This window comes from Triplophysa dalaica, chromosome 9 (genome assembly GCF_015846415.1).
Source record: "Triplophysa dalaica isolate WHDGS20190420 chromosome 9, ASM1584641v1, whole genome shotgun sequence".
NCBI classification, from domain to species: Eukaryota; Metazoa; Chordata; class Actinopteri; order Cypriniformes; family Nemacheilidae; genus Triplophysa; species Triplophysa dalaica.
Genome location: NC_079550.1, coordinates 3,799,188 through 3,816,192, shown reverse-complemented (window position 1 = coordinate 3,816,192; position 17,005 = coordinate 3,799,188). Strand labels below are relative to the sequence as shown.

General features: G+C 39.9%; 1 protein-coding gene across 1 annotated transcript; it reads left to right on the top strand.

Moving 5' to 3' along the window:
* Positions 1–989: 989 nt before the first annotated feature.
* On the top strand, positions 990–16,635 carry prss16 (serine protease 16). The gene is made up of 9 exons (XM_056756947.1): positions 990–1,195; positions 3,455–3,636; positions 4,026–4,258; positions 7,630–7,765; positions 10,565–10,679; positions 15,283–15,484; positions 15,775–15,865; positions 15,955–16,154; positions 16,247–16,635. The coding sequence occupies exons 1-9, from the start codon at positions 992–994 to the stop codon at positions 16,354–16,356; spliced, it is 1,473 nt and encodes a 490-aa protein (XP_056612925.1). The 5' UTR covers positions 990–991; the 3' UTR covers positions 16,357–16,635.
* The last annotated feature ends 370 nt before the right edge of the window (positions 16,636–17,005 follow it).

Here is a 17,005-nt window from a genome sequence, read left to right as displayed (position 1 = left end):
TTTATCTAGTTCTTGTGCTCCCAGATTTGCAGAAGAATTCTCTTACAACATCCAACCTATTTCTGATTTGATTTTAAGGGTAATCCAAAACACAGAAAGAAACTTATTGTTCGAAAGGAACCTGAAGTTTAACAGTGACCCATAACCGAATTGTGCTACGATTGTGAATACCAGTTGTTTGGTTAGAAGAGGGACAGTGGTGAATAATAGACTTGAAATATGTAAAATATAAAGCGTTTTTTATTAGAAACATGAACATCTATTGTTAAACACCCCAAAAAATAAAACCACAAAGACTAAGAGGTTACCTTTAAAATGATTCAAGGTTTTATCCATGCAAGTGTTCTCTCAAAAGATTAAATATGATATTGAAACAAACAGAATCTATCGAATACATAAATTCTAAAGCAATGGATTTGTTTAAGGCCCTGCACTCGAACTGGACTGAAAGACCGTGGATGGTATTTATTGTTGTATGATTTGTAGATTGATGACAATGATGTGTTGTTATGTTTTAAGCAATTAATTAAGAAAGACCCATGGAGGAAGCGCTTCAGTGTTTGAACCAATCGTAAGGAGCCGAGTCAAAACTTCACAGGGCGTCTTCTTCTGCCTACAACACGACCTGAGAGATCAGATAAAACTGAACTATCATCATAAAAACATCTTTTGTCTGTTAACACTTAAACTTTCCCGAATCCATATTTATTTGACCGTACACGAAAAAAATGAAATGAATCAATACACCTGTGGGTGTGGTGGAGGGTATACTATGGCAAAGGCTCGATTCTTATTATTTAAAATCATACTGAATTAGAAGTACATGTCTACATAATTCATTTTCATGAAAAGAACATTACTATTGGACGTTCAACAAGGACTCGCTGCCTATTATCCATATCTAGTAACTGGCTGTAGTAGGATTCGTAATTCAGGCGAGTAAATCACATGATTATAAACACATGATCACATGACACATTTCTGTTTCAAAATGGCTTTGGAGTGTAACAGGTCTAAAAAGTACACAGCGACTCTCTTAATTGTGTTTATTTTGTTGTGTTTTTCACGCACTGCTATGTGTAGACGAATGTACAGATATGAGAGTCACGCGCGTGTTTCAGAAGCTACAGAGGATCAGTGGTTTATCCAGAGACTGGACCATTTTAACGGAGCTGACACTCGAGTCTGGAAACAGGTACTGCGATGCAAGCATTACTTTTACAGATGGTAATAATACCATGCAATATAATGGTAAATGCATCTACCCTAGTATTCACACCAGCAGCACAAAAAATATGGCTATTTTTGCCACAGCAGCAGTATATAGTATAATGGCTGGGATACACTGCAAGACTTTAAAAATCCAAACAGATTTTGGTTAAACTAGACATACACTTGACATACACAGCGTGTCAGCCACTGCCTCGCCACAGCAGGACAGTGTTGGCCTGCTCACCGGGAGACTGCATTCATTCATTTATTTATTTAATTAGAAATTAGATATTATTTATTAGAATGATCTTACTCGTTGTATAAATACCATGCACTGTGCTATGTTTAAACTTTTCTGTTTTTCCTGTTTGCCCCTGTAAAGCTGCTTTAGAAACAATACACATTGTGAAAAGCGCTATATAAATAAACTTGAATTGAATTGAATTGAATGCACTTGCAGAATTTTTGAAAGTTTCAGATAGAAACACATTCACTGATCAAATCTGCTGACTGCCTGAGACTTTCTGCAACAATTTTTGACTGAAAATCTGGGCAAAATCTGAGCAAGAGTCTTTAAAATCTTTTCAAAAATCATGTTATTTATTATGTTATCATGTTTTTTATTGTGTTATTGTGTTAGTTAGCTGTATTTTTTAGTTATTATGGCTCATATCAAAACCAAGCAACTACAGTGTGATTGATATGAAAGGAGACATGAACTAAAATCCCAATTTTAACCCAAGTTTTGGTTATATAAGATGGAATCGTATTCAAGCGAACATCATGTAAGTGTCAGGACTGAAAACGCCCACCACCTCAAGAGATAAAGATCAAGGACTACTTCTCTAGCCCCGCACACTGGTTCGCGCATGATAGAACCAGTGGACCAATAGAAACAATATTGTGCCACCCCTGGTTGTGTAAGAATCGCTGCATAACCTTCCTTCGGATTCCGATATTAGGAATGCAGGGTTACAGTTTATTTTTAAAGACGTTCCAGCTCATGTGGGACAAACATGGAGTGTTTGTTCGTTTCATTTCTCCGAGGATTTCTTCGTGAACAAGTTAAAATGAAATAAAAAATTAAAAGCAGTGCTGTGCCTTCAATATTGGATCCGATAAGAATGGCGCAGCAATCTTATGCGAGTAAGAAATTTGTGTACAATGCGTCACTATGCTTTGTTAGAGATCGTTTGATGTCCCCTGAACACTAATCGCACGAGATTAGTATTACCTGGGTACCTCAGTCATTTGTAATACTTGAAGGGGTTGTCTGTGATCTTAAGCCCTAGCGAATCGCCATCTCTGTGATTTGGTGGGATCGTATATAATTTTTCAAGGTTTTATACACCATTTGCGAACAATGGAGGCTTTGAAGTGTTTTGGTATTATTTCTGGTTCTGGGTGATATCCATTAGTTACCGGGAGTCTCCTGTTTGTTTATTTATTATGGAAGCTCTCGTAACATTTGAGACCCGCGATCGCGGTGATCTGTTGTCCGGTTCGCGATCACTGGTCTCAAATGCTGACAGGTGCGGTCATATGTCATCAAACGCAAAACAACTATAGGCTGTACAAACCATACGCAAAGCCTTGCCATCACATCCGGGAAATAAGTCTGTAAATTTGAGTAAAATCATGCAGTTACGAATGCGTCACATGAAATGCTGATGTGGGGAGGTCATTTATAAATATCCTGAGGTCTCCAGATAATACTGATGTAGTGTGAAAACAAAGCGGTTCAGCATCTACTTCAAAGTGTCTTCAATGCCCATTAAAACCAAGCATTTTGAGATCTGGCCTCAAAACCTGGGTAGAAAGTAGCCTATTACTTGTTGATTATGATTTTTGGATAAAAAAAAACCATGCAAACGTCATAAGTAGAGTATAACAGTATAAAACAATAAACAAGCACAGTTCATCAGACCTTTTATTGGAATGCACTAAAAAAACATGTTTTTCGATTTATTTTTAAAACAGATTTATCTAATTTTTCAACCAACCTCTTCATTTGTTTGTTTCCTCTTTCTTCATTCACCTTCTCTCTTTCTCTATGGATATCTTTGTTTTCCTATAGCTTCTGGAAATACAGCAAAACTGATAGTAGTATAATGTATAATATAAAACTGGGCTAGAATAATACATGTACATTTTTATGTTACATCTTAAATTGATCCATCAATAATATGACAATAAGCCAGTGAAAGATGAAGTTCATAAAATCTTTTTGTTCCCCCTCCAGAGATATTTCATAAATGACAGCTTCTATAGACCTGGAGGTCCGGTGTTTCTGATGATCGGAGGTGAGGGTCCGGCAAACCCCGCCTGGATGCAGCATGGGACCTGGCTGTTGTACGCTCAGAAACTGGGTGCTCTGTGTTTGTTACTGGAGCATCGCTTCTATGGGAAGAGTCACCCGACAGAGTGAGTGGGTCATTCAGGGTTATCAACACCAGATGGTGCTAGACACAAGTCACCTCTGTACTGTTTCTACAGGGGTTTGAACATAAATGTTGACCGATTTTTGGCTAACCTATTCTTTTTGGGTGACCCCAGAGAAAACCAGAGCAACTGTTTAGTTATTGAACCTAGACATTAACCTCTGTGTCACACACCTTAAACTATACATCGTTATCCGTAAAAAATAAAAATGAAGCTTGATTTAATCTGTCTGTGTCTATCCCTCCTATATGAAATCTACCTGTTCAATTGAGACGCAGAACTACAAACACAAAGCTTTAAGATTCAAGGCTCAATGCCTTAAGCTTTTCTTATGATTCAACTATTATGAATAAAATGTTTTGTGTTATCAGGAACCTGAGCAATGCCAATCTACAGTTTCTCAGCAGTCGGCAGGCATTGGCCGATCTCGCTCACTTTCGCACGGTCACAGCAGCAGTGCGAGGTTTGACTTATAGCAAGTGGGTTGCATTTGGGGGCTCTTACCCAGGATCCCTAGCTGCATGGTTCCGTCTTAAGTACCCACATTTAGTCCACGCAGCAGTGGCGACCAGCGCACCTGTACACGCAACAGTCAACTTTCCAGGTGATCTAATGCACACACAGTCACAGTGATTGTTCAGGATAAGACTAAAGCATGTTTACCATAGTTAGTTAGAATGAAAAGAAAATATAATCTTCTTATTTACCTACTTTACCCACCGTAAATATCACTATATACTAATATTTAAGGGATAGACGAAAATGAAAATTCTGTCATCAACAACTTTCAAGTTGTTCCAAATGTGTATCAATTTCTTTGTTCTGATGAACACAGAGAAAGATATTTGGAAGAATGCTTATAACCAAACAGATATTTCCCTCCATTGACTCCCATAATAGGAAAGAAACACTTTTTGTTCTGTTGAACACAACAGATAGTGGATAGTTTTTGGATATTGGCTTTGTTCCAACGGCATGGAAGAACACTATTGTTGCTTCAGTTCCAAAAGTGCCACATGCAAAATCGTTAAATGACTTTCACCCAATTCCACTCACATCAGTCCTGAGCAAATGAATGGAAAGAATTCTAAGCAAGGAACTGTTCTCACAAGTTGAGAAATCAATCGACCCCCTGCGGTTTGCCTATCGGCCCTATCGGAGCACTGTGGATGCCTCACGTACCCTCTTGAATAATACCCTCATCTTCATAATCCAAATACATATGCCAGAATATTTTTCATGGATTTCTCATCTGCCTTCAACTCAACTTTATTTATATAGCGCTTTTTACAATTTTCATTGTAAGCAACTTTTTGAAGAATGTAGTTCTGGGGTACTTCTAACTATCATCGTATTTTTTTCCTACTATGGAAGTCAATGGGGGCAAGAACTATCTGGTTATAAGCATTCTTGCAAATATCTTTCTCTGTGTTCATCAGAAATTTAAACAGGTTTGGAACAACCAGAGCCATTGAGAGAGAGAGGTCTGGCAACGAAAGTCCAAAACGCTGGAGCGTCACGTCATTCATGGAGCCTTCAGATAGTTCCAGGAAGTTAAATCCTCTTTAAATGATTTATTTCTTTAACTTTTTATTCATTAAATGGCTTTCGTCTTTAAATTGGTTAGAAGTTTAGCTCAGTTGGTCAGTTTAGTCGCAGCACCATGAGTAGCTATTGACTTCCGGGAACTATTGAGAGCCTTCATGCACGCCATTGCTGTGAACAAACTGATCCATTGTAGTCAATGGAGTTGATGCGACTCTCTCTTTCAATGGCTCTTGGAACAACTCGAAGGGGAGTAAATGATGACAGAATTTTCATTTTTAGATGAACTATTCCTTTAGTAGGCAAATACATACAAAATAAAAAACAAATGTAAAAATAACACTGTTTGCCTTTAAAACATGCTTCTTTTTTTCTCATTATTTTTTCTCTTTCCTTTACTCTCTCTCTCTCTCTCTCTCTCTCTCTCTCTCTTCCAGTCTTGCTTTCTTTCAATCCCTGAGCATAACAGCTGAATGTCACCATGACAACAAAACAACTTTGAACATTGACGCTGGCCTACACATACATGCACACAGCTCATGGTCTCCAGTAGGAGGTTATTATGCCTGTATTGGTCATATTTACGCAGTACAGAACTATACAAATATACAAGGGTTTAATTACATAGATGAACGACTGTATCTCCAACCCTGTCATTGTGAGAGACACAAGACTCTCTGTGTGAATACAGCCGAAATGATAAATATATATTTTTTCGTCTCAACCTCTCCATGTTTGTGGTGAGACATGAAATGGCACCGGATGACTCCATGTCTAGCGTGTGTGGTTATTGGACGGTGCGCTGCTCTGCAGTAATGTTCTGGCTCGAGTCAAGCATTGCTCCACGGAAAGTAGATAGTGACGATGGCAATGGGCTCTTTCACAGAGGATTTACACTCACCTAAAGGATTATTAGGAACACCTGTTCAATTTCTCATTAATGCAGTTATGGTGGTGGTGTAATGGTGTAGTGGTGTGACATTTTATGCCCCTTACTGCCTTGGCACCTTGTTGAATCAATGGCATGTAGAATTAAGGCAGTTCTGAAGTCGTTCTGAAGTTCCTAATAATCCTTTAGGATTGAGTGTATTTGTGTGTGCGGTGCTTAAATCATTCTTGCTTCAGAACAATAGCCTCTCATCCTCTCTTGTCTCATTTATTCATCTTGGATTCTCTCCCCCAAACAATTACTTTAGCGCATACTTGGGATTAGTGATTTTTTTAACCCCAAGTAATTTATGCAACAAATGACAGCAGGGTTGTGCTATATAGGGTGCTGGAGGGTTCATGGGAGTTTGCCCAACCAATCTACATGTGTTTTGTGGATTTGGAGAAGGCATTCGACTGTGTCCCTCGCGGCATCTTGTGGAGGGTGCTCTGGGAGTATGGGATTCGGGACCCTTTGCTAAGGGCTATCCAGTCCCTGTACGACCGGAGCAGGAGCTTGGTTCGCATTGCCGGCAGTAACTCACATTTGATCCCGGTGCATGTTGGACTCCGGCAGGGCTGCCCTTTGTCAACGGCTCTGTTAATAATTTTTATGGACAGAATTTCTAGGCACAGCCAGGAGCCAGAGGGTGTCGGGTTTGGGGACCACATAATTCATCTCGGCTCTTTGCGGAGGATGTCGTGATGGTTTGTCGGATGATGGTTTGCAGCCGAGTGTGAAGCAGCTGGGATGAGAATCAGCACCTCCAAATCTGAGGTCATGGTTCTCAGTCGGAAAAGGGTGGCTTGCCCACTTCAGGTAGGTGGAGAGTCCCTGCCTCAAGTGGAGGAGTTCAAGTATCTGGGGGTCTTGTTCACGAGTGAGGGAAGGATGGAACGGGAGATTGACAGACGGATCGGTGCAGCTTCTGCAGTAATGCGGTCGCTGTACCGGTCTGTCGTGGTGAAGATGGATTAACAGGTCAATCTACGTTCCTACTCTCACCTATGGTCATGAGCTGTGGGTCATGACCGAAAGGACAAGATCCCGGATACAGGCGGCCGAAATGAGCTTTCTCCGCAGGGTGGCTGGGCGATCCCTTAGAGAAAGGGTGAGAAGCTCAGTCACTCGGGAGGAGCTCAGAGTAGAGCCGCTGCTCCTCCACATCGAGAGGGGACAGCTGAGGTGGCTCGGGCATCTTTTCCGGATGCCCCCTTGACGTCTTCCCGGGGAGAGACTATGTCTCCCGGCTGGCCTGGGAACGCCTCGATGTCCCCCCGTAAGAGCTGGAGGAAGTGTCTAGGGAGAGGGAAGTCTGGGCATGGGAGCGGAAGAAAATGGATGGATGGATGGATGGATGGATGGGTTGTACTATTACTTTTCTTCATTATCGGGAGACTTGATGAACGAAAAGAAATGATGAAATACCCTTTTTATAAATTTCTTTAACAAATGTGTTTGACTTATAGTGTAATGGAATTTATCTTCCTCTGTGGTTTCAGAATATTTGGAGGTGGTGTGGAGATCGCTTGCAGCAGAAAACCCGGAGTGCCCCCTGCTGGTGAAGAAAGCATCGGACACGTTGGTGGCACGACTCCATGACCCAAAAACCTACGATAACATCACCAAAGATTTCAGGTTATGCACACCTGTACAAGTATACAGTGCGAGGAAGCTTAATGTTTTAGGTCTTATGTAAATGTTATTTTATTTATGTACAGTTGAAAGAAAAAGTATTTGAACCCCTTGGGCTTACTTGGATTTCTTCATAAATTGGTCATAAAATGTGTTCTGATCTTCATCTAAGTCACAACAATAGAGAAACACAGTCTGCTTAAACTAATACCGCACAAACATTATACGTTTTCATGTTTTTATTGAACACAACATGTAAACATTCATAGTGCAGGGTGGAAAAAGTATGTGAACCTTTGGGTTTAATAACTGGTTGACCCTCCTTTGGCAGCAATAACCTCAAACAAACGTTTCCTATAGTTGCAGATCAGACCTGCACAACGGTCAGGAGAAATTTTGGACCATTCCTCTTTACAAAAGTGTTTCAGTTCAGCAATATTCTTGGGATGTCTGGTGTGAATCGCTCTCTTGAGGTCATGCCACAGCAATCCGGTTGAGGTCAGGACTCTGACTGGGCCACTCCAGAAGGCGTATTTTCTTCTGTTGAAGCCATTCTGTTGTTGATTTACTTCTATGCTTTGGGTCGTTGTCCTGTTGCATCATCCATCCTCTGTTAAGATTCAGTTGGCGGACAGACGGTCTTAAGTTTTCCTGCAAAAAGGCTTGATAAACTTTGGAATTCATTTTTCCATCGATGACAGTAATCCGTCCAGGGCCTGAGGCAGCCCCAAACCATGATGCCCCCTCCACCATATTTCACAGTTGGGATGAGGTTTTGATGTTGGTGTGCTGTGCCTTTTGTTCTCCACACAAAGCGTTGTGTGATCTTTCCAAACAGCCCTCCCATGAAGTCCATTCTTGTTTAATGTTTTCCTTATTGTAGATTTGTCAACAAAAATGTTAGCATGTGCCAGAGATTTCAGTAAGTGTTTAGCTGACACTCTAGGATTCTTCTTCACCTCATTGAGCATTCTGCGCTGTGCTCTTGCAGTCATCTTTACAGGACGACCACGCCTAGGGAGTGTAGCAACAGTGCTGAACTTTCTCCATTTGTAGACAATCTGTCTTACCGTGGACACATGGACATCAAGGCTTTTAGATATACTTTTGTAGCCCTTTCCAGCTTTATGTAAGTCAACAATTCTTGATCGTAGGTCTTCTGAGAGCTCTTTTGTGCGAGGCATGGTTCACATCAGACAACGCTTCTTCAGAACAGCAAACTCAAAACTGGTGTGTGTTTTTTATTGGACAGGCCAGCTTTAATCAACACATCCAATCTCATCACATTGATTGGACCCCAGGTTGGCTGACTCCTGGCTCCAATTAGCTCTTGGAGAAGTCATTAGCCTAGGGTTTCACATACTTTACTTTTTACAATTTATGAAGAAATCCAAGTAAGCCCAAAGGGTTCACATACTTTTTCTTTCAACTGTATGTAGAGCAAAACAGCATTCATAACGCATCAAACATCTGTAATATTTTCATGCGGAACTGGATATTTCATGTTTCATGTGCTGGCATTGGATTGGACTGTGATAAGCTAGCTATGATAATACTAAATGAGCTTAAAATACTAAAGGTGTAAATTTTCATGTATTAATGTAAATCTTTTAGGTTTTAAATCTTTTAAAAACAAGCTCAGCTATCCAGGGTGTGGAAAGCCTGTGGACAGATTTATATGTGAAAGATTTAATCGGGACATTTTTGACAGGAAGATCCAAAGTTTGCGGTGTTTATGTGCGCTCATTTTTCAACATGATGTTACTGAATCATGTTTGGTCGCTGTTTTGGTCGAGGCTCGAATGTAAGTCGAGTGTGTGTGTTAGGGTGAGCAATAACTTTGGTGTCATTCATAACAATGCTTTCTAAACTCTACATGCATCCCATTTAATAATATCCAATCTAATCTTTTTTTTAAATGGAAATCCCCCACATTGCCATGCTAATGTCAGCAGAAAAGCAATTTTATATACTGAAAATTCAAATATTTTGATTTATTAAAACAAACATTTGAATAACATAGATTCTTAAATTGTATGTAAAAGGGAGATTTGAGTGAGTTATGAAGTACAACCATTTCAAGATTGTTTTATTTAACCTGAAATTGGGTAATTACAGGAGTTTTAATAGCATGGGAACATGAGATTGCGTATGATGAATGTATGTGTGTGTTTTGGAAGTACTCAAAAGGCCTTTTCTGTTGGAGTTCCAGCCAATGGACTGTGACTATCCTGGTCTCAGTGGCCTTCTTAGTTCCGTTCGGCTTAGAGTTTGTGTTTCTGATGGAATTCTGATATCCTGGAATACTGCCTGCACTTTATAGCACTGACATGGACCAGGGACACCAATCTGATCTCGGCCCACAGAAAGAAAACATATTTAGCCTTCATCCAGACCGCAGACCTTCTGCTTTTATGTCTGACTAAGTTGAGAATTAAATACATTCATGCTGCATACTCTTCAGTATACATAATTTCTGCATGTTTAGCGATTGAAGCACGTCATTCCAAATATTCCATGCATGCAAAAAATTGTTAAACTATGTACAGTATACTGCATATTTTTTGTTTTCACATATTTATTCATCCTCTAACACCGATTGCTTTTAGGAGAATATAGCGCTGTTCTTAGGTAAACTAACTGCCCGGCCTTGATGATGTCATTAATTGTGTGGGTGGAGTCTAATGGTTGAAGTAGAGAGTGTGTGTTTCTCTGCAAATGATGTACTGTGTAAATAACAAAGGTGAATATATTTGAATAGTCGCCGTTTACACAGTCTTTCCCTCACATTCTCTTTCTTAGGTTTTGCTCTCAGCTACAGATTCAGTCCAAGATGGACTCTGCATATCTTTTGGAGACTCTGGCTGGAAATTTCATGGATGTAGTGCAATACAATGAGGACAACAGGGCATTTGAGGTGTGTGAGACAGACACGGATGTGCAAAGTAAAGATCTGTTCACATCAAAAGTTTTTGTGCGATGAATCGATATCTAGACTGATTTCAAAATCGTTTAAGTTCTTCAAATCAGAACCATGCCATAATATAAACTATATATAGTGGATTAATTTCTTCAAAGGGAACTGTTAAATGAACACCACTCATGTGTCATCAGGCAGTTTTGAGTCAGATTACCTATAAACCGCTGCGGTTCAGAATAGCAAAGTTTTTAGAAGTGAAGGATTAAATTACATCCACTTTCAGAGAAGAGAGAATGATGTAAACTCAATGAAAAAGAGAAAGAAAGAGAGAAAATATAATTTGTGGATAATAGCCATATTTATGAACACATCTGGATCTGTCAAGCACTTTCAGTCTTACTGAGAACAGTTCTAATCTACTAGATTAACTTGACTAAAATGAGCTGTGTCTTGTCTAACATAATAGCTGCACTATTCCTGATGGCTGGAAACTATTTGGGATTCAGACATTATCTATGAATAATCTGTTAAATCTCTGTTTTTGGATTAACATGCTTTATCAGAGTAGGCAGAAATTGACAACTCTGTTCACATTCCAGTGAATTCTTGTTCCAGATTAATGCCGATGCGGTTTGTGAATACAAGCCAATAACACACACTCAATCCTGGCTCGATCAAGGCAGGTATTGAGCCTTCAAGTGGAATTTAGATGAAGAGGTGTGTCTCTGTAACCAGAGTCCAATCACGGAATGTTCTGGAGAATTTATCCTCAGGTTCTGACAGATCACCGTCTACATCCTGATTTTATGAGACTCCAAAACTTCTGTCCTGAATTGCCTTTTCTTTTTGAGTGTTTACTTTTATAATAGGAATTTCAGGACTGAAAGTGCAGGGGAAAAAAAGTTTTATACATTTTGGCTGTTCAATTGGATTTTGGGACTCGAAAAATACTTTCCGGATCTCTGTGAATGGAGATTCCTTTGACTACATTGTCGTCAGTATGCAAAGCCTAAAAATGTATAGGAAATACTTGTATTAAAAGTGTGTAAACATATTCTATATTTTAGGGCAGTGGTTCTCAACTCTGGCCGGCGAGATCCATTTTCCTGCCGAGTTTAGCCCGGACTCTATATACGGACGATATATAACACCTGAACAAGCTAAATCAACTTCTTTTGAATAGATACGTTCTATTTAATGGGGCGCTGCACAAATCTATTATTTTATAACATTTGAAGAGTAAGTAGCATATGATTTTTAAGGCCCTACTTTGGTTTATGGAGTGTCCAACAACAAATTTATGTACATAGGTGTAAAAACACTTATGTCATAATAATAGGTAATTTTTCTTACCTTACTTCTTGACTGACTCCCAAATGATTCGTTCCGCGATTCATCCGTCTAATCCTCTCCTATTCGCTAGCCTAGTATCAAGTGATTGTTCTGATGGTGCAGTCTGCTTTGATTGGTCAAATGTGTTTGTAACGAGCAATGTGGGACGAGAGCCCTGAGGGATGACGATAATGAGTGTCAGGTGTGTTGCACTGGTATCGCATCTCTTTAGAGGAGATCGGAAGCATAAAAGGATGAGCGATGGGAGTGTACAACGAGAGAGGACCAGGCACAGATTTTATGTTATGTTTTTTTATGTTTGAGTGGCCGGCAGTCGACTGTGCGGGTGCTGCTGGCATTTTACTTTCGTTTTGTTTTACTTTCGGCATTTGTATATTTTTTATTAAAAGTTGTTGAACGTTCGCAGATGACCGCCTCCTTTCCATTCCTTGAACTTGTTACAGCGTTCATTATGTGTCGCAATTGAACGCCTACCATCATTGCTTGTTTACGGTTTACAGGTTATATATTATTTACAGTGTATAGATAGAAATGGCGGGGATTTGACTTTGCCAGTTTGAGTCTTAGTCTGACGAAGAAACATCCAAAGACGATAGTATTAATAGATAGATGATAATAGATTGAAAACTAGCCGCGTTCATAGCTAGATAAACAATCTGTGATACCCCAGAAATAACGGTACATGTTAAGGTTAAATGCATTAGCTAAACACAGACATAAGGTACACATATTTATTGAAGTTCAGACAAAAATAAATAGTCACATTTACATTTACATTACATTTACATTTAGTCATTTAGCAGACGCTTTTATCCAAAGCGACTTACAAGTGGGGTAGATAATGGAAGCAATTAGGACAGCATAAGTACAACAAAAGCATAAGTGCAATCAAAAAGAGGACTAGTCTCATATAGCCTAACACAGTATACTGAACCATTCATTCATACATTTTTTTTTTTTTTAAATAGTAGAGAAGAAAAGAGTCAGAGCAGATCAGTCAGATGTTGGCGGAAGAGATGTGTTTTCAGGCGTTTCTTAAAGATGGCTACAGAATCTGCAGATCTAGTAGCAGTGGGCAGATCATTCCACATAGGTGGAACAGATCCGGAGAAGGTGCGCGAGAGAGATTTTTTACCTTCATGGGATGGCACCACAAGACGTCGTTCATTTGCAGAGCGTAGGGATCTGGCGGGTACATATGTCTGCATTAACGATTTAAGATAAGGTGGTGCCGAACCAGTAGTGGTCTTGTAGGCCAGGAGCAGAGTCTTGAATTTGATGCGAGCGACTACGGGAAGCCAATGTAGCTTAATGAGTAGAGGAGTGACGTGTGCTCTCATTGGTTCATTAAAGATAACTCTTGCCGCAGCATTCTGGATCATCTGTAGAGGTTTGGTTGTGCAAGCTGGAAGTCCTCCCAGTAGTGCATTGCAGTAGTCCAGTCTGGCCAGGACAAGAGCCTGGACAAGGATTTGTGTAGCATGCTCTGATAGGAAGGGTCTAATTTTCCTGATATTGTAGAGGATGAATCTACAGGACTAGGCGGTGCTGGCAACTTGATCAGTGAAGTTGAGCTGATCATCGATCACCACTCCCAGGTTTCTTGCTTTTCTGGAAGGTGTGATGGTTGATGAGCCCAGTTGAATGGAAAGGTTGTGATGAACCCAACTTACAGGTTGGGATTCGGTGGAGCTAACCGGTCCAAATTAGTTTGGTATTCCCCCCTCTTTCAAGGATAGTCGTTTAACATATCCTGCAGTGAACGTGCCAAGATTATTGAACCAATCTTCGGTGAAATGATGTACGCACAGTAAAACCCTGGGGTTATACTCCTTTGGTGTAATTTGAAAATGAATAGTAACCATTGTTTTCTCAGAAGTTTTTCTTTTGGTAGTTTAAATAAGACGCACTTAGTTTCACAACGTAGAACACAGGTTTTTGTTGGCACATCACAAACGAGCGACAGTGTTTTGGGACAAGAGAGTGATGTTTTCGCGGCAGTCCCAGCAAAACGTAGGCGGGGACTATTTCTAGTGACGTTGATACGCGGCTGTAATAGCTCACGTCTCGTTTGCCTGATTCGGAGTCGACTCCTATTTTTTACAAGCCAATAACTTCGTTATTTAGTCACCTTCGGACTTACAACTTGGCAGACTGCTTAATTTCAAACACGGCAACATAACACACTGGATGAAATGTAATTTTCATTATCTAACGCTACTTAATTGAGAGAGCGAATAAAGGACAGGTTGCTCGGTACGCATTTGAATCGCTCTCGTGGTACTTAAATGTGATATGCCAAACAATCTGCGCAACCCAACATTAAATTGAACGCATCTGTTCCTGAAGTCACTAATTAGCTTCTTCAGGTGTTTTATCAGAGTTTGGGCTAAACTCAGCAGGAAAGTGGACCTCACGGGCCAGAGTTGAGAACCACTGCTTTAGGGATTTCCTAGACAGTTTCTGCATATGTTTATCTTGAGTACTTGCATAATAGTATTCCGTCGCACCCTTCAAATATCCCTAGTCTTTAGTTTGGTCAGATTTATAAAAGACAAAAACACCTGATTTTTTTTGCTGAAAACATATGACGTGTAAGTGGGCGGAACTAAACTATGTGCACATCCGTTGCCAACAAAATACAAACGTATTAACTTACCGTGTGCGGTTCATATCCGGCGTCTTTTTAGCTCTGGGACTGCTCTATCTATCAGCTTTAAACGATCTCCAAATCCAGCGTTATATCCACTGTTTATATAACATCCATCACTGAAATGGAGTGAACAAACAACTCTCTCTCTTACTCCAGCTGGTTGACGTGTGCGCATGCTCCTTCTGCCGCTCTCCTTGGTAGACACGTGGGCATGCTCTTTTTTCTGACTCTGATGTGTTGACCCGTGGGCATGCTTTTCCAAAAAATTGTCCAATAAAGGACTAAGAAAGTTGATACGAAACGGATTTTCAAGTTCGATAATAGCTAAACGGAAGCTGGTGGAGTGTATCGAGCACAGAAATACTACATCATACATCTATACTCCTTTTGACAAGTTGACCATGTCAAGCATGAGAACACAGTACGTTTAACATTGTAAGGAAGTCAGCATGCACAAAACTCCATTGCACACCCCCTTTAAACATTAAAACTATTCACTTTTTCATGTACTTTTTTTCTTTTAGACCATAGCTTTAAAATATGAATTCATCTCCAATGTACCTTCATTTAGATGTGTGTCTTTGTGTGTTTCAGGGTGCTGGGGGCACTAACATCACCATTAAAGTGTTGTGTGGTGTGATGCTAGACTCATCCCTGGGTGACCCATACGACCGTTATGCGGCGCTGGTCCGTCTGATGCAGGAGATGTTCTCTGAGTCTTGCACTGACGTCCAGTACAAAACCTACGTTCAGGATATGAGTAACACCAGCTGGAGTGGCCCAGCGGCTGAAGGAGGTGTGTTTTTCTTGTTTACGTACAGTCTTGCTGTTTTATTTTAGAGCTGTGTTGAGAAGTGAGTATCTGGGTGTCTCATTCTCATTTCCACCCATTGGTGTTTTTTGTTTTCCTCTCTTCACCTCTGATCTGTTCATGAGCTGGAAAATGTCATTTTATTAAGTGAATGTTATGAAGAAATTTCGGTCATACTTTTCCCCAAAAACAAGAGAATATAAAATTGAATCACAAAAAGGACTGTTCTAGTAATCTTAAAAGTAAGAAGAATGAATTTATTGCTGTATGTTCAGGGCGGCAGTGGGTGTATCAGACTTGCACTGAATTTGGATTTTATCAAAGCACAGATTCACCAAACCAGCCCTTCAGTGGATTTCCCTTACAGTGAGTGTGTGAAATGTGTCATGTAAAGTTTTAAATTCATCTTTTCTACGCACCCTCTGCGGTGTCTTCACCTATATCTCTTACTTTAGATGTTTCCTGCAGCAGTGTGCTGACATATATAATCTGAGCACCTCATTGGATGAAATAGTTCAGCAGACCAATGAGGAATATGGAGGATATGACATCAGAACCACAAGGATTGTTTTCCCAAATGGTTCGATTGATCCCTGGCATGCTCTCGGGGTGACTAAGGACATCACGGATGATCTTCCTTCAGTCTTCATCAAAGGTCAGAGCAGAGGTCAAACCTTTATAGGACCTGTTTCACACTGTTAAAAATGTTATGTCTCTCTTTATTGACAGTTTTTTTGTTTGTCTTAGGAACGGCACATTGTGCTAACATGTACCCAGCCCGAACAGAAGACCTTCCTCAGCTGGGTCTGGCACGGGACCGCATCTTCCTCCTGCTCCAAAAGTGGCTGGCCGAGTGATGGACAATCAAAGTAGCCATTCATATAAACAGCTTTGATGACTGGCACATCATGTAACATGTAATGACCAATCAGGTATCTTTTTCCTCTGACTCGGATATGTCATGGTATTAATATAATGCAAAGGAATTTTCTTTCTTTTGAAATCTGACTATGTGACAAGTCTTGATTTCACAATGAATGTCTTTGTTTATAAAAGTGTAAATTACTGTTTTTCGTTGAATCAACTTTGAATATTTTGAAACAGAATTTTTTTCAATAAAGCTGATTTTAAGAGTTTGAGGATGTGATGGTTTGGCTTTATGGCGGCAATAAATTAACATTTGCCTATTAGTTAGCATTATTTTCACCATCCTTGATGACATGAACAAAAAATAAAGTACTTTATCTTTATATTGTTTGTTTATTCTTGGAAAATTACTGTTTTGAGATTTTCTGTGATCAACTAAACTTGCAGCTGTATTGTGATATTTAAATCCACGTGTATCCTGTTCACAAACACACCGCAGGGTTGTGTGGACCTCTCACTGAGTTTATTTTCAAAAGAACCATCATGACACTGAACCCAATGTGCACATGGAGAGAAAGTATTTCTTTCCTTTAGTCTGTGTTGTTAAAAAAAAAAGCTACACTACACTAACTAAACTAC